The sequence below is a fragment of the Engystomops pustulosus genome, chromosome 1 (genome assembly GCF_040894005.1).
Source record: "Engystomops pustulosus chromosome 1, aEngPut4.maternal, whole genome shotgun sequence".
NCBI classification, from domain to species: domain Eukaryota; kingdom Metazoa; phylum Chordata; class Amphibia; order Anura; family Leptodactylidae; genus Engystomops; species Engystomops pustulosus.
The window spans coordinates 288,675,044-288,697,280 of NC_092411.1; the positions used below are offsets into that span (position 1 = coordinate 288,675,044).

At 52.5% G+C, this 22,237-nt stretch overlaps 1 protein-coding gene across 5 annotated transcripts in view; it reads right to left on the reverse strand.

The window, feature by feature from the left end:
- Nucleotides 1-17,074, reverse strand: part of RAB11FIP5 (RAB11 family interacting protein 5) — a 45,660-nt gene extending 28,586 nt beyond the window's left edge. The window contains exons 1-2 of one of the 5 annotated variants that reach the window (XM_072126396.1): nt 16,875-17,074; nt 12,018-12,408 (exon numbers count right to left, since the gene is read on the reverse strand). In XM_072126396.1, the coding sequence (XP_071982497.1) occupies nt 12,018-12,373 (356 nt within the window). In that variant the 5' untranslated portion in view covers nt 12,374-12,408; nt 16,875-17,074. Of the gene's footprint in view, nt 1-12,017; nt 12,409-14,049; nt 14,091-14,308; nt 14,323-15,945; nt 15,979-16,562; nt 16,600-16,874 lie in introns of those variants that run through there. The other 4 variants (XM_072126399.1, XM_072126397.1, XM_072126398.1 and 1 more) reach the window with 4 other exon arrangements.
- Nucleotides 17,075-22,237: the final 5,163 nt, after the last annotated feature.

Here is a 22,237-nt window from a genome sequence, read left to right on the forward strand (position 1 = left end):
TGGTCAGGCCCCATCCATGACCATGTGTGTCACCAGCTCATCCTCTATGGTCAGGCCCCATCCATGACCATGTGTGTCACCAGCTCATCCTCTATGGTCAGGCCCCATCCATGACCATGTGTGTCACCAGCTCATCCTCTATGGTCAGGCCCCATCCATGACCATGTGTGTCACCAGCTCATCCTCTATGGTCAGGCCCCATCCATGACTATCTGTGTCACCGGCTCATCCTCTATGGTCAGGCCCCATCCATGACCATGTGAGTCACCAGCTCATCCTCTATGGTCAGAGCCCATCCATGACCACGTGTGTCACCAGCTCATCCTCTATGGTCAGGCCCCATCCATGACCATCTGTGTCACCAGCTCATCCTCCAGGGTCAGGCCCCATCCATGACCATCTGTGTCACCAGCTCATCCTCCATGGTCAGGCCCCATCCATGACCATGTGTGTCACCGGCTCCTCCTCTATGGTCAGGCCCCATCCATGAACAAGTGTGTCACCAGCTCATCCTCTATGGTCAGGCCCCATGGTCATCATCTGTGTCACTAGCTCATCAACTATGGTCAGGCCCCATCCATAACCATCTGTGTCACCAGCTCATCCTCTATGGTCAGGCCCCATCCATGACCATCTGTGTCACCAGCTCATCCTCCATGGTCAGGCTCCATCCATGACCATGTGTGTCACCAGCTCATCCTCTATGGTCAGGCCCCATCCATGACCATCTGTGTCACCAGCTCATCCTCTATGGTCAGGCCCCATCCATGACCATCTGTGTCACCAGCTCATCCTCCATGGTCAGGCTCCATCCATGACCATGTGTGTCACCAGCTCATCCTCCAGGGTCAGGCCCCATCCATGACCATGTGTGTCACCAGCTCATCCTCTATGGTCAGGCCCCATCCATGACCATGTGTGTCACCAGCTCATCCTCCATGGTCAGGCCCCATCCATGACCATCTGTGTTACCAGCTTATTCTCCATGGTCAGGCTCCATCCATGACCATGTGTGTCACCAGCTCATCCTCTATGGTCAGGCCCCATCCATGACCATGTGTGTCACCAGCTCATCCTCTATGGTCAGGCCCCATCCATTACCATCTGTGTCACCAGCTCATCCTCCAGGGTCAGGCCCCATCCATGACCATCTGTGTCACCAGCTCATCCTCCATGGTCAGGCCCCATCCATGACCATGTGTGTCACCGGCTCCTCCTCTATGGTCAGGCCCCATCCATGAACAAGTGTGTCACCAGCTCATCCTCTATGGTCAGGCCCCATGGTCATCATCTGTGTCACTAGCTCATCAACTATGGTCAGGCCCCATCCATAACCATCTGTGTCACCAGCTCATCCTCTATGGTCAGGCCCCATCCATGACCATGTGTGTCACCAGCTCATCCTCTATGGTCAGGCCCCATCCATGACCATCTGTGTCACCAGCTCATCCTCCATGGTCAGGCTCCATCCATGACCATGTGTGTCACCAGCTCATCCTCTATGGTCAGGCCCCATCCATGACCATGTGTGTCACCAGCTCATCCTCCAGGGTCAGGCCCCATCCATGACCATCTGTGTCACCAGCTCATCCTCTATGGTCAGGCCCCATCTATGACCATGTGTGTCACCAGCTCATTCTCCATGATCAGGCCCCATCCATGACCATCTGTGTCACCAGCTCATTCTCCATGATCAGGCCCCATCCATGACCATCTGTGTCACCAGATCATCCTCCATGGTCAGGCTCCATTCATGACCATGTGTGTCACCAGCTCATTCTCCATGGTCAGGCCCCATCCATGACCATGTGTGTCACCAGCTCATTCTCCATGGTCAGGCCCCATCCATGACCATGTGTGTCACCAGCTCATCCTCCATGGTCAGGCCCCATCCATGACCATGTGTGTCACCAGCTCATCCTCTATGGTCAGGCTCCATCCATGACCATGTGTGTCACCAGCTCATCCTCCAGGGTCAGGCCCCATCCATGACCATCTGTGTCACCAGCTCATCCTCTATGGTCAGGCCCCATCCATGACCATGTGTGTCACCAGCTCATTCTCCATGATCAGGCCCCATCCATGACCATCTGTGTCACCAGATCATCCTCCATGGTCAGGCTCCATTCATGACCATGTGTGTCACCAGCTCATTCTCCATGGTCAGGCCCCATCCATGACCATGTGTGTCACCAGCTCATTCTCCATGGTCAGGCCCCATCCATGACCATGTGTGTCACCAGCTCATCCTCCATGGTCAGGCTCCATCCATGACCATGTGTGTCACCAGCTCATCCTCCAGGGTCAGGCCCCATCCATGACCATCTGTGTCACCAGCTCATCCTCTATGGTCAGGCCCCATCCATGACCATCTGTGTCACCAGCTCATCCTCTATGGTCAGGCCCCATCCATTACCATCTGTGTCACCAGCTCATCCTCTATGGTCTGGCCCCATCCATAACCATGTGTGTCACCAGCTCATCCTCTATGGTCAGGCTCCATCCATGACCATGTGTGTCACCAGCTCATCCTCTATGGTCAGGCTCCATCCATGACCATGTGTGTCACCAGCTCATCCTCTATGGTCAGGCCCCATCCATTACCATGTGTGTCACCAGCTCATCCTCTATGGTCAGGCCCCATCCATTACCATCTGTGTCACCAGCTCATCCTCTATGGTCAGGCCCCATCCATAACCATGTGTGTCACCAGCTCATCCTCTATGGTCAGGCTCCATCCATGACCATGTGTGTCACCAGCTCATCCTCTATGGTCAGGCTCCATCCATGACCATGTGTGTCACCAGCTCATCCTCTATGGTCAGGCCCCATCCATAACCATGTGTGTCACCAGCTCATCCTCTATGGTCAGGCCCCATCCATTACCATCTGTGTCACCAGCTCATCCTCTATGGTCAGGCCCCATCCATAACCATGTGTGTCACCAGCTCATCCTCTATGGTCAGGCTCCATCCATGACCATGTGTGTCACCAGCTCATCCTCTATGGTCAGGCTCCATCCATGACCATGTGTGTCACCAGCTCATCCTCTATGGTCAGGCCCCATCCATAACCATGTGTGTCACCAGCTCATCCTCTATGGTCAGGCCCCATCCATGACCATGTGTGTCACCAGCTCATCCTCTATGGTCAGGCCCCATCCATAACCATGTGTGTCACCAGCTCATCCTCTATGGTCAGGCTCCATCCATGACCATGTGTGTCACCAGCTCATCCTCTATGGTCAGGCTCCATCCATGACCATGTGTGTCACCAGCTCATCCTCCAGGGTCAGGCCCCATCCATGACCATCTGTATCACCAGCTCATCCTCTATGGTCAGGCTCCATCCATGACCATGTGTGTCACCAGCTCATCCTCTATGGTCAGGCCCCATCCATAACCATGTGTGTCACCAGCTCATCCTGTATGGTCAGGCCCCATCCATGACCATCTGTGTCACCAGCTCATCCTCCAGGGTCAGACCCCATCCATGACCATCTGTGTCACCAGCTCATCCTGTATGGTCAGGCCCCATCCATGACCATCTGTGTCACTAGCTCACCCTGTGGTCAGGCCTCACAGTACACACTTCCTCCACAGTGACATAACCCAGAGCTTACACAATCCTCCATGACACAGCAGCGGAAACGCCTCCACCAGTTGGAGACCACGGTGTCACCATCAGTGAACGGAAGGTCCTCTTACAGCTGGAGAGTCACAATTACTACTAGAGGGAGGTGATGCCATACACTACACCGAGACATACACTACAAATAATGTGGGTAAATCTATGGGAACAAAGAAAAATGGCGTCCGTGACAAAATACTAAAAATGGTTGATAAATCAGCTTTATGATTTGAAACCAATTTTGAAAATGTTTTTCAGATCCATTGATTTCTATGGAAGTTCAGAGCAGATTCTGTGTATAGGAAGGTCAATCTGACTGGATGTACATATCATTACATCTCACAGCCTATATATCTTCTTCAGCATAGAGACTCCCCCATCCCATGTGCCGGCTCATCATCCAGCTCCAGACACAACGGGAACCAGGTCACGTCACCTATAGGGATCCCCCGGCCTGCGACTGACGTGTCTACAACTGTGCGGAGGCTTCCTGTGACCGCCCCAGACAGGAAAAGTCACATCTATATATAATTCCTAGAGAGAGTGAGAGGCGATGGTGGGGGCTCAGCCGACTGGGAACATACATGAACAAGGCCAAACACAACACAAAATAACATAAAAAGATGTAATGCAACACTAAATAAGCTGCAAAAAGAAGATGGAGTGATACCAACAAAATAGATAAAATATTACACAAGTTGTATTTTCCAAATCGTAAGTCAGGTGGAATCTCATCTGTGGGGTCTGATCGATGTCCCATTCCCCGGTTGTGGGGGCACAGGATCCATTCAGATCGGAGAAAAGGACACGAGGCAAGAGATGGGGATCTGGGGAAATCGCCTTCTTTATCTAACAAGAAACAAAAAGATAGACAGCGGGGCCATCATAACACGAGAGGATAGACAGCGATGGGCCACCATGACCCTCCACCAAGACACGAGAGGATAGACAGTGAGGGGCCACCATAACATGAGAGGATAGACAGCGATGGGCCACCATGACCCTCCACCAAGACACGAGAGGATAGACAGTGAGGGGCCACCATAACATGAGAGGATAGACAGCAATGGGCCACCATGACCCTCCACCATGACATGAGAGGATAGACAGTGAGGGGCCACCAAGACACGAGAGGATAGACAGCAAGGAGGCCTCCATGACACGAGAGGATAGACAGTGAGGGGCCACCATGACCCTCCACCAAGACATGAGAGGGTAGACAGCAAGGAGGCCACCAAGACACGAGAGGATAGACAGCAGGGAGGCCACCATGACCTTCCACCAAGACACGAGAAGATATACAGCAGGGAGGCCACCATGACCTTCCACCAAGACACGAGAAGATAGACAGCAGGGAGGCCACCATGACCCTCCACCAAGACATGACAGGATATACAGCAAGGAGGCCACCATGACACGAGAGGATAGACAGCAGGGAGGCCACCATGACCCTCCACCAAGACATGACAGGATATACAGCAAGGAGGCCACCATGACACGAGAGGATAGACAGCAGGGAGGCCACCATGACCCTCCACCAAGACACGAGAGGATATACAGCAGGGAGGCCACCATGACCCTCCACCAAGACATGAGAGGATAGACAGCGATGGGCCACCATGGCCCTCCACCAAGACACGAGAGGATAGACAGTGAGGGGCCACCATAACATGAGAGGATAGACAGCAATGGGCCACAATGACCCTCCACCATGACATGAGAGGATAGACAAGGGGCCACCAAGACACGAGAGGATAGACAGCAAGGAGGCCTCCATGACACGAGAGGATAGACAGTGAGGGGCCACCATGATCCTCCACCAAGACATGAGAGGGTAGACAGCAAGGAGGCCACCAAGACACGAGAGGATAGACAGCAGGGAGGCCACCATGACCCTCCACCAAGACATGACAGGATATACAGCAAGGAGGCCACCATGACACGAGAGGATAGACAGCAGGGAGGCCACCATGACGCTCCACCAAGACATGAGAGGATATACAGCAGGGAGGCCACCATGACCCTCCACCAAGACACAGGAGGATATACAGCAAGGAGGCCTCCATGATTTCTCAGAATGAAAGGATAACAGAAAATTAGTTTTGTGCGGTGACGTGGTGGGAGCAGGAGGCAATGAAGGGCTAGGAGAACAGAGGATTGTAATGTAGTGGTGAGCGACAGACAGGAAAGTCACAGGTCACTGATCTGGGGAGAAAACACAGAGAAGCAGCTCAAAATGCAGAGGCGAGATGTCCGATGTACAGAACAAGGACCGGCAGCAGCTTCCTGATAGGAGGGGGTGTCCGCTCTGCACCTACAAGACTCTAAACACCCCGATACCCGCATACAGGGGCACAGGCTGCGGAGCCCACCCCCACCATAGGCAGGTCGCACATCGCAGCACAGGACCCCTAGGTGCTAGATGGGGGAGGAGACCCTGTGGGGGGCCCCACATCTGTGCAGCATACCCCACAGCCTGTAACATATGGGATGTGGTACTTGGGGTCTATAAAGTGTGAAAAAGTACCTAACATCTGGAGCCTTTCTTAAAGGGAAACTCCAGAAAAAAATTACAAATCACCCAATACCTCTCCGCACACGTCTGTCATGAATAATCCTGAATCCGCTCTTTCTATAACGAGTGTTGTGCTATTCCTCCACCATTCCTCCTGGAAATTTAGTAGTAATCATGTGAGTGTTATCATAATTGGGGGCGTATCCCAGTACGGCCTGGCAGTACTGATTGGACAGTATCACAGGGGACCACCCACTTGCCTAACTACGCAGTTTCCAGGAGAAATAACTGAGGCACCGGGCACCACAGGAGAAGATTTGTTATTTCACGGGGAATGCACGTATTTATATGACAGGAGAGGGGACTGGTGGTGACTTGTCGATGGATGGGGGGATAAAACATTCCTCACACCTCCGGATAGGGAAGCCAATCCAGAGCAGTCAAAGAAAATTGAGATTCTTGGTAACTATGAAAGACAAGATGGACCACAGTGACTAGGAAGGCCTATGTGTTTCCATGGTAACAGACTACAAACAAGCCTTGCGTAGCCCCAACAAGGAATCGTATCGTACAATGTGAATAGGGACAAGACCTGTATACAGGAAGCGGTCTGTACAAACCACGCAGAAGTATACAGCATGGGGGAAAAGCAGGAATCTCGGATCATTTATACCCAAAGTGTTACACAAATATCAAACATTTTATGCCGAATTATCCCGATTTCTGGATCAGATGACACATGAAAGGAATGTTATGGATCAGCCCTATAATCCGTCGTGTTTTTGGTTGAGATGTTCTTTTTGGCTGGGAGCGGCTGATAACAGCAAGGGGATGTGTCAGGTGGGGGCTGTGTACAATTTATGACCGATTCAGCAGCTGGAACATAAAAGGGAAAGAAAATAGGAAAAACCTGCAGAGAGCTGGAAAGTAAGTGCGCCCCTCCCCGGCTATCAGGACCCCACACCCGGCCCCAGGAGATCCCACAATAATAAGGAAGGGAGACCTCAGTATATCAGCAGCGGGGGAGGAGGATGAGGGTGGTAGTCATTACCAAACTAGGCCCGGAGCGACCGTGTCACCTGATACACAACGTCTGTGGTTACACGAGGAGACGAACGCCTCAGGGTATCACAAAAATAAACAAAACACAAACTTTCAAGGAATTTATCAGTTTCCAACTCTTTTCTGAGGGGATGTGCAGTCCCATGTAACTCCACAGACGACGCACAGACAACACAAGTTTAACAACAGTCCCGTGTAACCCCTAGAGGTCAAATGACAAACGTGTCCCCACTACAACCAAGCCTGGTGGCAGAGGAGAACGGTGCCGGGCGCTGAGGGGTCCCACACATCAGAAGACAAATGTACCTCCTCCAATCTACGCCATCCTGGATTATCAATTTATGGATTATCTGATGCAGATTTTCAGACTTCTGTCACATTGTGAGGAGCAGACACCATCTTTCTGGGAATGTGGTTACTACTGTACATAAGGGAGAACTCCGACATTATCTGTGGATTCTGAAGTCTTGGAGGATTCTCACAACAATTTATTGAGGTAAAATGTGCAGGATACCACAAAAAGTGAAGGAAAGAAAGAGGTTACTGGGTGGATCCACCACAACATCTATATAGTACTGGTGTCAAGCCACGATTTGGACCTTTTCAGGAGGCAATGTCTAGACATGGAGAGTGAGGCCCACAAGAGCCGGCATCCTGAGGAGAGGAGAGCGTGAGGAGGCCCACAAGAGCCGGCATCCTGAGGAGAGGAGAGCGTGAGGAGGCCCACAAGAGCCGGCATCCTGAGGAGAGGAGAGCGTGAGGAGGCCCACAAGAGCCAGCGCCCTGAGGAGAGCGCGAGGAGGCCCACAAGAGCTGGCACCCTGAGGAGAGAAAAGCACGAGGCTCACAAGAGCCGGTGGCCTGAGGAGAGGAGAGCGTAAAGAGGCCCACAAGAGCCAGCGCCCTGAAAAGAGGACAGCGTGAGAAGGCCCACAAGAGCCGGCACCCTGAGGAGAGGAGAGCGTAAAGAGGCCCACAAGAGCCGGCGCCCTGAGGAGAGGAGAGCGTGAGGAGGCTCACAAGAGCTGGCACCCTGAGGAGAGAAAAGCACGAGGCTCACAAGAGCCGGTGCCCTGAGGAGAGGAGAGCATGAGGAGGCCCACAAGAGCCGGCGCCCTGAGGAGAGCGTGAAGAGGCCCACAAGAGCCGGCGCCCTGAGGAGAGCGTGAAAAGGCCCACAAGAGCCGGCGCCCTGAGGAGAGGAGAGCGTGAAGAGGCCCACAAGAGCCGGCGCCCTGAGGAGAGCGTGAGGAGGCCCACAAGAGCCGGCGCCCTCAGGAGAGGGAGCACGGCCCACAAGAGCCGGCGCCCTCAGGAGTGCAGAGAAAGGCCCACAAGAGATGGTGCCTTAAGAGAGGAGAGCGAGGCCTCTGATGAGCCAGACATCACAGTGGAGTGTGGAATCTGTCAGGAGGATGCAGGGAGTCATGGACACATCATGGAGACATTCACCTACGCCTCATTCATCGCCTCCACCATAGTGCGGCCCTTCTTTCTGTCATAAACTTAGAATCCAATACAAAGATACAAACTTCCACCAATACACGGTATGACCAGCCGATAATCCGGAACTTTTGGTAATCTGCCATTATCAAGACCCAGGCTCTTTTATTTCCCTAGAGAACACGGACACCATGGATAATACCAAATTACAGCACAGGAAATGAACAATCCCAAGACAAGACAACAAGAGAGCGAGTTATAGGTCAGGCGTGAAGAGAGAGGCCAGGATGAAAGACAGGAAAATCCTCCAAGATCCCAACAAGATGAGACACAACATGATCAAACACCACGTAGCGTCCTCCCCCATACACATCATCAGTACTGTCCCATCTCATCCCCCACACTACCAGAGTCACTGATACATACTACCGCCATCACTTCATACCATGTACAACACTACAACTGCTATAATACTGCCCCCTATGTACAAGAATATAACTACTATAATACTGCCCCTTATGTACAGGAATATAACTACTATAATACTGCCCCCTATGTACAGGAATATAACTACTATAATACTGCTCCCTATGTACATGAATATAACTACTATAATACTGCCCCCTATGTACAGGAATATAACTACTATAATACTGCCCCCTATGTACAGGAATATTACTACTATAATACTGCCCCTATGTACAGGTATATAACTACTATAATACTGCTCCCTATGTACAAGACTATAACTACTATAATACTGCCCCCTATGTACAGGAATATAACTACTATAATACTGCCCCCTATGTACAGGAATATAACTACTATAATACTACCCCTATGTACAAGAATATAACTACTATAATACTGCCCCCTATGTACAAGACTATAACTACTATAATACTGCCCCCTATGTACAAGAATATAACTACTATAATACTGCCCCCTATGTACAAGAATATAACTACTATAATACTGCCCCCTATGTACAAGAATATAACTACTATAATACTGCCCCCTATGTACAGGAATATAACTACTATAATACTGCTCCCTATGTACAAGAATATAACTACTATAATACTGCCCCCTATGTACAAGACTATAACTACTATAATACTGCCCTCTATGTACAAGAATATAACTACTATAATACTGCCCCCTATGTACAAGACTAGAACTACTATAATACTGCCCCCTATGTACAAGAATATAACTACTATAATACTCCCCCTATGTACAAGAATATAACTACTATAATACTGCCCCTATGTACAGGAATATAACTACTATAATACTGCCCCCTATGTACAGGAATAGAACTACTATAATACTGCCCCCTATGTACAAGAATATAACTACTATAATACTGCCCCCTATGTACAGGAATATAAGTACTATAATACTGCCCCCTATGTACAGGAATATAACTACTATAATACTGCCCCCTATGTACAAGAATATAACTACTATAATACTGCCCCCTATGTACTAGAATATAACTACTATAATACTGCCCCCTATGTACAAGAATATAACTACTATAATACTGCCCCTATGTACAAGAATATAACTACTATAATACTGTCCCCTATGTACAAGAATATAACTACTATAATACTGCCCCCTATGTACAAGAATATAACTACTATAATACTGCCCCTATGTACAGGAATATAACTACTATAATACTGCCCCCTATGTACAAGAATATAACTACTATAATACTGCCCCCTATGTACAAGAATATAACTACTATAATACTGCCCCCTATGTACAAGAATATAACTACTATAATACTGCCCCCTATGTACAAGAATATAACTACTATAATACTGCCCCCTATGTACAAGAATATAACTACTATAATACTGCCCCCTATGTACAAGAATATAACTACTATAATACTGCCCCCTATGTACAGGAATATAACTACTATAATACTGCCCCTATGTACAGGAATATAACTACTATAATACTGCCCCCTATGTACAGGAATATAACTACTATAATACTGTCCCCTATGTACAGGAATATAACTACTATAATACTGCCCCCTATGTACAGGAATATAACTACTATAATACTGCCCCCTATATATAGCCGTATATAGCCTGTATGATGGGTATATGTATGATGGTATACTCCATGTATCACCGTTTCTGGTGTTAGGCCCCGCCCTCAGGCTGATCACATAAGTAGGTTAGCAGTAAACAGACGGGTGATTGTTGTGCGGATTATTTCGCTATGTGTCATATGTAACGGAGCACGGGATGAAAATTTCCCGAGGAAACGGTTCATGAGGGAATGTGGGAAAGTTTATTCATGTCTAGAATTATTCAGCGCTGCGGTGGAGGCGGCTGTATCACCGCCATGTGGGGAGTTACCCAGCTTTCCCAGGTGCAGATTACTAGGACAGGACTGGGGTGAGAGGCAGGCTGGGGGGTGAGGCAGGAGACACATTCCAGGCGGCTGCATACCGGGCCCGGACTAATAAATAACCCGACCAAAATAGCCGCAGCCTCTCCCTCACACATACCCGAAATATATCCCCCCCTGCCAAGGCCCTGACCATGACAGCAGTGCATGCTGGGAGGAGACCTCCAGCCTCTCCTTATGTGGAAGGAGAAAAACACAACACGGTAAAAACAAATTCTGAGCAGAACCTTAAAGGGGTTGTCTGGAGGATTCCTTCTTCTAAAACCAGCGCCACTCCTGCCCGTGGTCTGTGGCGGTACTGCAGCTCCGTGGTATGCAAGTGCATAGAGCTTACCTTCCATCCCGCACCACCCTCGCTCAGGAGAGGGGCAGGATTTTTGGGCAGACATGTTTCTTAACCCCTGGACAACTCCACAAGTGCTCTCATCCTAGACATCCCCTTTAAGAAAGCACTATAGCGATTACCAGACCACAGGTACTGCTTCTGCTCAAATACTACTCAGGTCTAACAGATCTTAATCTCAGGGGCGCGTGACACAAGGGGTTAATGCGGATATATACGGAATAAGGTCATCACTGGTGAGGGTTCAGGACAGAAGGCATCCAATATGGCTGCCTGCATGGTAGCACCGGGACCGAAGGAGACAAACCAACATGGCCGCCGTCCTGACCCCAGAGCCCCCACCCCCTGAGGAGGGACATAGCGGCAACGTGACGGAGGAGAAAGAGGGGAGAAATAGGATAGACCATAACAAACCAACATGGCCGCCCTCATACCCCAGAGCCCCCACCCCCACGAGCAACAGAAAACGTGACCAAGATCTGATCTAGGGCCCCACATAACCCGCTGTGTATGGTGACTATAACACTGGCTCCTCGGGGGTGGAGCCACTACAAGTCTCATCTCATTGGAGGACGTCCTACTTACTGGTTCCTCTGGGAGCGTCCTTCCTGGTAGAGCGTCTGTAGGGCTATGCTGACCTGCCCCAGGAACTGGTCCATCCCGATGAGGGCACGATGCATGACCACCAGCTGCAGCTCGCAGTTCTCCCCTCTCTCCATGGCTCCGGGGGACAGCTCGAAGGAACATTCCTCCTTCCATTCCGGAGATCCCGAGGTCTTCTCCACCACCGAGGTGCTGTACTTCTCCCGGCCCACCTGGATCAGTGTGTAGGCATCGCTGGTGCCATGCTTGCCCTTAGCGCGGAGCCCCCTGGCCTGCAGGATGGTGACCTGCACATGGGTGGGGAGCCAGCCCAACTCAGGTTCAGGACGGAGAAACATCTGGAGGACCAGGTAAGTGATGCCAGGGAATGGACCTACCTGAAACACGAGAAGACAAAGGTCAGAGATACAAGGAGAAGCGGAGACCCACAAAGGTGGTGACCTGATGATACAGCACCACCTACCGCCAGAGCACTGCCCCCCCTAATGATGCAGCACTACCTACCTCCAGAGCACAGCCCCCCCCTGATGATACAGCACTACCTACCGCCAGAGCACAGCCCCCCCTGATGATACAGCACTACCTACCTCCAGAGCACTGCCCCCCTAATGATGCAGCACTACCTACCTCCAGAGCACAGCCCCCCCCTGATGATACAGCACTACCTACCGCCAGAGCACTGCCCCCCCCTTGATGATACAGCACTACCAACCTCCAGAGCACTGTCCCCCCTAATGATGCAGGGCTACCTACCGCCAGAGCACTGCCCCCCCTGATGATACAGCACTACCTACCTCCAGTACACAGCCCCCCCCCCCTGATGATACAGCACTACCTACCTCCAGTGCACAGCCCCCCCCCCCGATGATACAGCACTACCTACCGCCAGAGCACTGCCCCCCTAATGATGCAGCACTACCTACCTCCAGAGCACAGTCCCCCCCTGATGATACAGCACTACCTACCTCCAGAGTACAGCCCCCCCCTAATGATACAGCACTACCTACCTCCAGAGCACAGCCCCCCCTGATGATACAGCACTACCTACCTCCAGAGCACAGCCCCCCCTGATGATACAGCACTACCTACCTCCAGAGCACAGCCCCCCCCTATGATACAGCACTACCTACCTCCAGAGCACAGCCCCCCCCCCCTGATGATGCAGCACTACCTACCTCCAGAGCACAGCCCCCCCCCTGATGATGCAGCACTACCTACCTCCAGAGCACAGCCCCCCCTGATGATACAGCACTACCTACCGCCAGAGCACTGCCCCCCTGATGATACAGCACTACCTACCTCCAGAGCACTGCCCCCCCTGATGATACAGCACTACCTACCGCCAGAGCACTGCCCCCCTGATGATACAGCACTACCTACCTCCAGAGCACTGCCCCCCCTGATGATACAGCACTACCTACCTCCAGAGCACTGCCCCCCCTGATGATACAGCACTACCTACTTCCAGAACACAGCCCCCCCGATGATACAGCACTACCTACCTCCAGCACACTGTGTGTCCCCCTGGTGATGCAGCACTACCTACCTCCAGCACACTGTGTGTCCCCCTGGTGATGCAGCACTACCTACCTCCAGCACACTGTGTCCCCTGGTGATACAGCACTACCTACCTCCAGCACACTGTGTGTCCCCCTGGTGATGCAGCATTACCTACCTCCAGCGCACTGTGTGTCCCCTGGTGATGCAGCACTACCTACCTCCAGCACACTGTATCCCCCTGGTGATGCAGCACTACCTACCTCCAGCACACTGTGTCCCCTGGTGATGCAGCACTACCTACCTCCAGCGCACTGTGTGTCCCCCTGGTGATGCAGCACTACCTACCTCCAGCACACTGTGTGTCCCCTGGTGATGCAGCACTACCTACCTCCAGCACACTGTGTGTCCCCCTGGTGATGCAGCACTACCTACCTCCAGCACACTGTGTGTCCCCTGGTGATGCAGCACTACCTACCTCCAGCGCACTGTGTGTCCCCTGGTGATGCAGCACTACCTACCTCCAGCACACTGTGTCCCCCTGGTGATGCAGCACTACCTACCTCCAGCACACTGTGTGTCCCCTGGTGATACAGCACTACCTACCTCCAGCACACTGTGTGTCCCCCTGGTGATGCAGCACTACCTGCCTCCAGCACACTGTGTCCCCCTGGTGATGCAGCACTACCTACCTCCAGCACACTGTGTCCCCCCCCCCTGGTGATGCAGCACTACCTACCTCCAGCACACTGTGTCCCCTGGTGATGCAGCACTACCTACCTCCAGCACTCTGTGTGTCCCCCTGGTGATGCAGCACTACCTACCTCCAGCACACTGTGTGTCCCCTGGTGATACAGCACTACCTACCTCCAGCACACTGTGTCCCCCTGGTGATGCAGCACTACCTACCTCCAGCACACTGTGTGTCCCCCTGGTGATGCAGCACTACCTACCTCCAGCACACTGTGTGTCCCCCTGGTGATGCAGCACTACCTACCTACAGCACTCTGTGTGTCCCCTGGTGATACAGCACTACCTACCTCCAGCACACTGTGTCCCCCTGGTGATGCAGCACTACCTACCTCCAGCACACTGTGTCCCCTGGTGATGCAGCACTACCTACCTCCAGCACACTGTGTCCCCTGGTGATGCAGCACTACCTACCTCCAGCACACTGTGTGTCCCCCTGGTGATGCAGCACTACCTACCTCCAGCACACTGTGTGTCCCCCCCTGGTGATGCAGCACTACCTACCTCCAGCACACTGTGTGTCCCCCTGGTGATGCAGCACTACCTACCTCCAGCACACTGTGTGTCCCCCCCTGGTGATGCAGCACTACCTACCTCCAGCACACTGTGTGTCCCCCTGGTGATGCAGCACTACCTACCTCCAGCACACTGTGTCCCCCTGGTGATGCAGCACTACCTACCTCCAGCACACTGTGTCCCCTGGTGATGCAGCACTACCTACCTCCAGCACACTGTGTGTCCCCTGGTGATACAGCACTACCTACCTCCAGCACACTGTGTCCCCCTGGTGATGCAGCACTACCTACCTCCAGCACACTGTGTGTCCCCCTGGTGATGCAGCACTACCTACCTCCAGCACACTGTGTGTCCCCCTGGTGATGCAGCACTACCTACCTCCAGCACACTGTGTGTCCCCCTGGTGATGCAGCACTACCTACCTCCAGCACACTGTGTCCCCTGGTGATACAGCACTACCTACCTCCAGCACACTGTGTGTCCCCCTGGTGATGCAGCATTACCTACCTCCAGCGCACTGTGTGTCCCCTGGTGATGCAGCACTACCTACCTCCAGCACACTGTATCCCCCTGGTGATGCAGCACTACCTACCTCCAGCACACTGTGTCCCCTGGTGATGCAGCACTACCTACCTCCAGCACTCTGTGTGTCCCCCTGGTGATGCAGCACTACCTACCTCCAGCACACTGTGTGTCCCCTGGTGATACAGCACTACCTACCTCCAGCACACTGTGTCCCCCTGGTGATGCAGCACTACCTACCTCCAGCACACTGTGTGTCCCCCTGGTGATGCAGCACTACCTACCTCCAGCACACTGTGTGTCCCCCTGGTGATGCAGCACTACCTACCTACAGCACTCTGTGTGTCCCCTGGTGATACAGCACTACCTACCTCCAGCACACTGTGTCCCCCTGGTGATGCAGCACTACCTACCTCCAGCACACTGTGTCCCCTGGTGATGCAGCACTACCTACCTCCAGCACACTGTGTCCCCTGGTGATGCAGCACTACCTACCTCCAGCACACTGTGTGTCCCCCTGGTGATGCAGCACTACCTACCTCCAGCACACTGTGTGTCCCCCCCTGGTGATGCAGCACTACCTACCTCCAGCACACTGTGTGTGTCCCTGGTGATGCAGCACTACCTACCTCCAGCACTCTGTGTCCCCTGGTGATGCAGCACTACCTACCTCCAGCACACTGTGTGCCCCCCCCTGGTGATGCAGCACTACCTACCTCCAGCACACTGTGTGTCCCCCCCTGGTGATGCAGCACTACCTACCTCCAGCACACTGTGTGTCCCCCTGGTGATGCAGCACTACCTACCTCCAGCACACTGTGTCCCCCTGGTGATGCAGCACTACCTACCTCCAGCACACTGTGTCCCCTGGTGATGCAGCACTACCTACCTCCAGCACACTGTGTGTCCCCCTGGTGATGCAGCACTACCTACCTACAGCACACTGTGTCCCCTGGTGATGCAGCACTACCTACCTCCAGCACACTGTGTCCCCTGGTGATACAGCACTACCTACCTCCAGCACACTGTGTGTCCCCCTGGTGATGCAGCACTACCTACCTACAGCACACTGTGTCCCCCTGGTGATGCAGCACTACCTACCTCCAGCACACTGTGTCCCCCCTGGTGATGCAGCACTACCTACCTCCAGCACACTGTGTGTCCCCTGGTGATGCAGCACTACCTACCTCCAGCACACTGTGTGTCCCCTGGTGATGCAGCACTACCTACCTCCAGCACTACCTACCTCCAGCACTCTGTGTCCCCCTGGTGATGCAGCACTACCTACCTCCAGTACACTGTGTCCCCCTGGTGATGCAGCACTACCTACCTCCAGTACACTGTGTGTCCCCCTGGTGATGCAGCACTACCTACCTCCAGCACTCTGTGTCCCTGGTGATGCAGCACTACCTACCTCCAGCACTACCTACCTCCAGCACTCTGTGTCCCCCTGGTGATGCAGCACTACCTACCTCCAGTACACTGTGTCCCCCTGGTGATGCAGCACTACCTACCTCCAGTACACTGTGTGTCCCCCTGGTGATGCAGCACTACCTACCTCCAGCACTCTGTGTCCCCTGGTGATGCAGCACTTCTCCCCGCACTGCAGGCGGCTGCTCCTCCTCAGCTGCAGAGCATTGCGCTCATCTCCTCGGGCTGGAGCAGGCGGGTCCTGCAGCTGCTCTGCAAAGTAACTTCTGTGTCACCGGAGGAGGAGGAGGAGGAGATACAGGGGAGGAGACCCTGCAGCACAGGAGGCCAAGTGCTCTGCTCCGGGTATACAGGCCAAGTGCTCTGCTCCGGGTATACAGGCCAAGTGCTCTGCTCCGGGTATACAGGCCAAGTGCTCTGCTCCTGGTATACAGGCCAAGTGCTCTGCTCCTGGTATACAGGCCAAGTGCTCTGCTCCGGGCATACAGGCCAAGTGCTCTGCTCAAGATATACAGGCAAAGTGCTCTGCTCCGGATATACAGGGACAATGCTCTGCTCCGGGTATACAGGCAAAGTGCTCTGCTCTAGATATACAGGCAAAGTGCTCTGCTCCGGGTATACAGGCCAAGTGCTCTGCTCCGGGTATACAGGCCAAGTGCTCTGCTCCGGGTATACAGGCCAAGTGCTCTGCTCCGGGCATACAGGCCAAGTGCTCTGCTCAAGATATACAGGCAAAGTGCTCTGCTCCGGATATACAGGGACAATGCTCTGCTCTGGGTATACAGGCAAAGTGCTCTGCTCTAGATATACAGGCAAAGTGCTCTGCTCCGGGTATACAGGCAAAGTGCTCTGCTCCGGGTATACAGGCCAAGTGCTCTGCTCCGGGTATACAGGCAAAGTGCTCTGCTCCTGGTATACAGGCAAAGTGCTCTGCTCCGGGTATACAGGCAAAGTGCTCTGCTCCGGCGATACTGGGAGAATGCTCTGCTACTATAACCACACAGGCAAAGTGCTCTGCTCCGGATACATAGGCAAAGTGCTCTGCTCCGGATATACAGGCAAAGTGCTCTGCTCCGGATATACAGGCAAAGTGCTCTGCTCCGGATACACAGGCAAAGTGCTCTGCTCCGGGTATACAGGCAAAGTGCTCTGCTCCGGGTATACAGGCAAAGTGCTCTGCTCCGGGTATACAGGCAAAGTGCTCTGCTCCGGGTATACAGGCAAAGTGCTCTGCTCCGGGTATACAGGCAAAGTGCTCTGCTCCGGGTATACAGGCAAAGTGCTCTGCTCCGGACATACAGGCAAAGTGCTCTGTTCCGGACATACAGGCCAAGTGCTCTGCTCCGGGTATACAGGCAAAGTGCTCTGCTCCGGGTATACAGGCAAAGTGCTCTGCTCCGGGTATACAGGCAAAGTGCTCTGCTCCGGACATACAGGCAAAGTGCTCTGTTCCGGACATACAGGCAAAGTGCTCTGCTCCGGACATACAGGCAAAGTGCTCTGTTCCGGACATACAGGCAAAGTGCTCTGCTCCGGGTATACAGGCAAAGTGCTCTGCTCCGGGTATACAGGCAAAGTGCTCTGCTCCGGACATACAGGCAAAGTGCTCTGCTCCGGACATACAGGCAAAGTGCTCTGTTCCGGACATACAGGCAAAGTGCTCTGCTCCGGACATACAGGCAAAGTGCTCTGCTCCGGACATACAGGCAAAGTGCTCTGTTCCGGACATACAGGCAAAGTGCTCTGTTCCGGACATACAGGCAAAGTGCTCTGTTCCGGACATACAGGCAAAGTGCTCTGTTCCGGACATACAGGCAAAGTGCTCTGCTCCGGATACACAGGCAAAGTGCTCTGTTCCGGACATACAGGCAAAGTGCTCTGCTCCTATAACCACACAGGCAAAGTGCTCTGCTCCGGGTATAGAGGCAAAGTGCTCTGCTCCACTCCCCCCAAATTCTGAACTCCATCTCCTCCTCTCTGCACCCCAGTCTCTGCACTCCTCTTCCTCCTCTGTGTACCCCTAATCTATGCACCCCTCCTTCTCTGTGTATCCAGGATAGGAGTAGTAGTCCTGTGCTGTGCTCATATATACAGGATAGGAGTAGTAGTACTGTGCTGTGCTCATATATACAGGATAGGAGTAGTAGTACTGTGCTGTGCCCATATATACAGGATAGGAGTAGTAGTACTGTGCTGTACCCATATACACAGGATAGGAGTAGTAGTACTGTGCTGTGCCTAGATATACAGGATAGGGGTAGTAGTACTGTGCTGTGCTCATTTATACAGGATAGGAGTAGTAGTACTGTGCTGTGCTCATTTATACAGGATAGGAGTAGTAGTACTGTGCTGTGCCTAGATATACAGGATAGGAGTAGTAGTACTGTGCTGTGCCCATATATACAGGGTAGGAGTAGTAGTACTGTGCCCATATATACAGGATAGGAGTAGTAGTACTGTGCTGTGCTCATATATACAGGATAGGAGTAGTAGTACTGTGCTGTGCCCATATATACAGGATAGGAGTAGTAGTACTGTGCTGTGCCCATATATACAGGATAGGAGTAGTAGTACTGTGCTGTGCCCATATATACAGGATAGGAGTAGTAGTACTGTGCTGTGCCCATATATACAGGATAGGAGTAGTAGTACTGTGCTGTGCCCATATATACAGGATAGGAGTAGTAGTACTGTGCAGTGCTCATATATACAGGATAGGAGTAGTAGTACTGTGCTCATATACACAAAATAGGAGTAGTAGTACTGTGCTGTGCTCCAGCCTTCTGGAGACCTGCCAGGTCCTCCGGTCCCCATACAAGCACTGTGACACTAGCGTGCCTAGGCCGCAACCGCCAGCCACTCCGGTATCCCGGGCCCCGGCTGCCTCCAGGCCCCAAGAAGAGGCTAGGCCCCGGTGGGGGATGGTACACAAGCATCATATACTACCCCCAGATTTATACCCACAGAAGACAAACTCATTGAAGAACATTACATCAGTTAGGACAGAAAAGGGTCCAATGTTAGAGAAAGAAACAGATACCTGCTATACAAAGGTAATTACCAGATGCCTTATATACTGGAGTATAAGCCAAGGTACCTCATGTTAACACAAAATACTGGGAAAACCTATTGGGGCTTATTTACTAAGGGTCGCTGATCGCACTTTCGGCGGACTGTTTGCAGTTTTTGAGATTTGCGCAGCTTTGACAGGTATTTAACAGGGGTTTGTGCTTTAGTATATAATCTGCCAGCGCCCCCCCCCCCCCAGTATAAAGCCTGCCAGCCTCTCTGGTATATAGCCAGCTCCTGCAGTATATTATCTGCCAGCCCCCCAGTATATAGCCTGCCAGCCTCTCTGGTATATAGCCAGCTCCTGCAGTATATTATCTGCCAGCCCCCCAGTATATAGCCTGCCAGCCTCTCTGGTATATAGCCAGCTCCTGCAGTATATTATCTGCCAGCCCCCCAGTATATAGCCTGCCAGCCTCTCTGGTATATAGCCAGCCAGCTCCTGCAGTATATTATCTGCCAGCCCCCCAGTAAATAGCCTGCCAGCCTCTCTGGTATATAGCCAGCTCCTGCAGTATATTATCTGCCAGCCCCCCAGTATATAGCCTGCCAGCCTCTCTGGTATATAGCCAGCTCCTGCAGTATATTATCTGCCAGCCCCCCAGTATATAGCCTGCCAGCCTCTCTGGTATATAGCCAGCTCCTGCAGTATATTATCTGCCAGCCCCCCAGTATATAGCCTGCCAGCCTCTCTGGTATATAGCCAGCCAGCTCCTGCAGTATATTATCTGCCAGCCCCCCAGTAAATAGCCTGCCAGCCTCTCTGGTATATAGCCAGCCAGCTCCTGCAGTATATTATCTGCCAGCCCCCCAGTAAATAGCCTGCCAGCCTCTCTGGTATATAGGCAGCCAGCCCGTGCAGTATACAGCCTGCCGGCCCCTGCAGTATACAGCCGTATGCCCCACAATATATATGCCAGCCCCATGTAGTATAAAGCCTGCCAGCCTCTCTGGTATATAGCCAGCCCCTGCAGTATATAGCCTGCCAGCCCCTGCAGTATATAGCCTGCCAGCCCCTGCAGTATACAGCCTGACGGCCCCTGCAGTATATAGCCTGCCAGCCCCTGCAGTATATAGTCGCCAGCCCCATGTAGTATATAGCCTGCCAGCCCCATGTAGTATATAGCCTGCCAGCCCCCCAGTATATAGCATGCCGGCCCCCATAGTATATAGCCTGCCAGCCCCCCCAGTATATAGCCTGCCAGCCCCCCCAGTATATAGCATGCCGGCCCCCATAGTATATAGCATGCCAGTCCCCATAGTATATAGCATGCCAGTCCCCGTAGTATATAGTCTGCCAGTCCATCCTCCCCAGGATATAGCCAGCCATCCCCTGCCCCGGGTGTGCCAAGCACTTAATTTAAAAAAATGAACACTGTTCTCACCTTTACGATGGCCCCGCAGGTCCTCTTCTTGTTTCCGATGCTCCGGTGCCTCTTTGGCTCCTCTTCGGGTCTTCACACTCAGCCGGCACACACAATGAGGGCAGACATTTGCCAACGTCATTGTTTGTGAGCCGCCGGCACTGTGAAGGGATCCGAAGAGAAGTGGAACGACCGGAAGAGGCACCGGAGCAAGAAGAGGACCATGACACCCATGGGGACCACTGACGTTTATAGATGGCCAAGGATCCGCAAAAATACAGATGGCTCATGGATGACATGTGGATGCGGCCCGTTTTTGACAGCCGGAGGCTCGGTCCCGCTCCGGCCACCTGTGCAGGAGTAGGAGAAACTGCAGTGACACCACCAGACGAGGGTGAGACTATGACCTGCTCTGTTTGATGCCTAAAGACAGTGGGGGGAATCCATGAAGGCACTTTGGGCAGACTTTTTGCCTTCCAGCACATTTACGACGGCCTTTTTTCCATCAAAACAGAGGTGTGGTCTCTGGAAAAGGGGGGAAATAGTCCATGTGCCAATGGGTGCGCCACATTGTTCACACCAGATAAAACCAGGTTTAAAAGTAGAACTCGACATTCTTAAACTGCAACAGATTCACCATCACAATGAGCAGCGGTTCAGTGGTTAGCACTACAGCCTGGCAGCGCTGGGACCTGGGTCCCAGGGTCAACATCTGCACAGAGTTTGTATGTTATCTCTGTGTTTGCGTGGGTTTCCATCAGGTCCTCCGGTTTCCTCCCACACTCCAAAACATACTGGTAGGTTGATTAGATTGTGAGCCCAATTGGGGACAGGGACCGATTTGGCAAATTTCTGTGCAGCGCTGTGGAATCTGTGTGAGCTATATAAATAAAGAATTATTATTAATGAGGCTGCAGGGATTTGAGAACTAAACCTGGACCTTGGCCCCGGATGCAGACTACCGGATTAACCGATTGAAAGGACAACTGAAACCTTTTTATGTATCACCCTGAGGGCAGGTCGGGGGAAGACTTCTCACCGCTCCGATTCTGA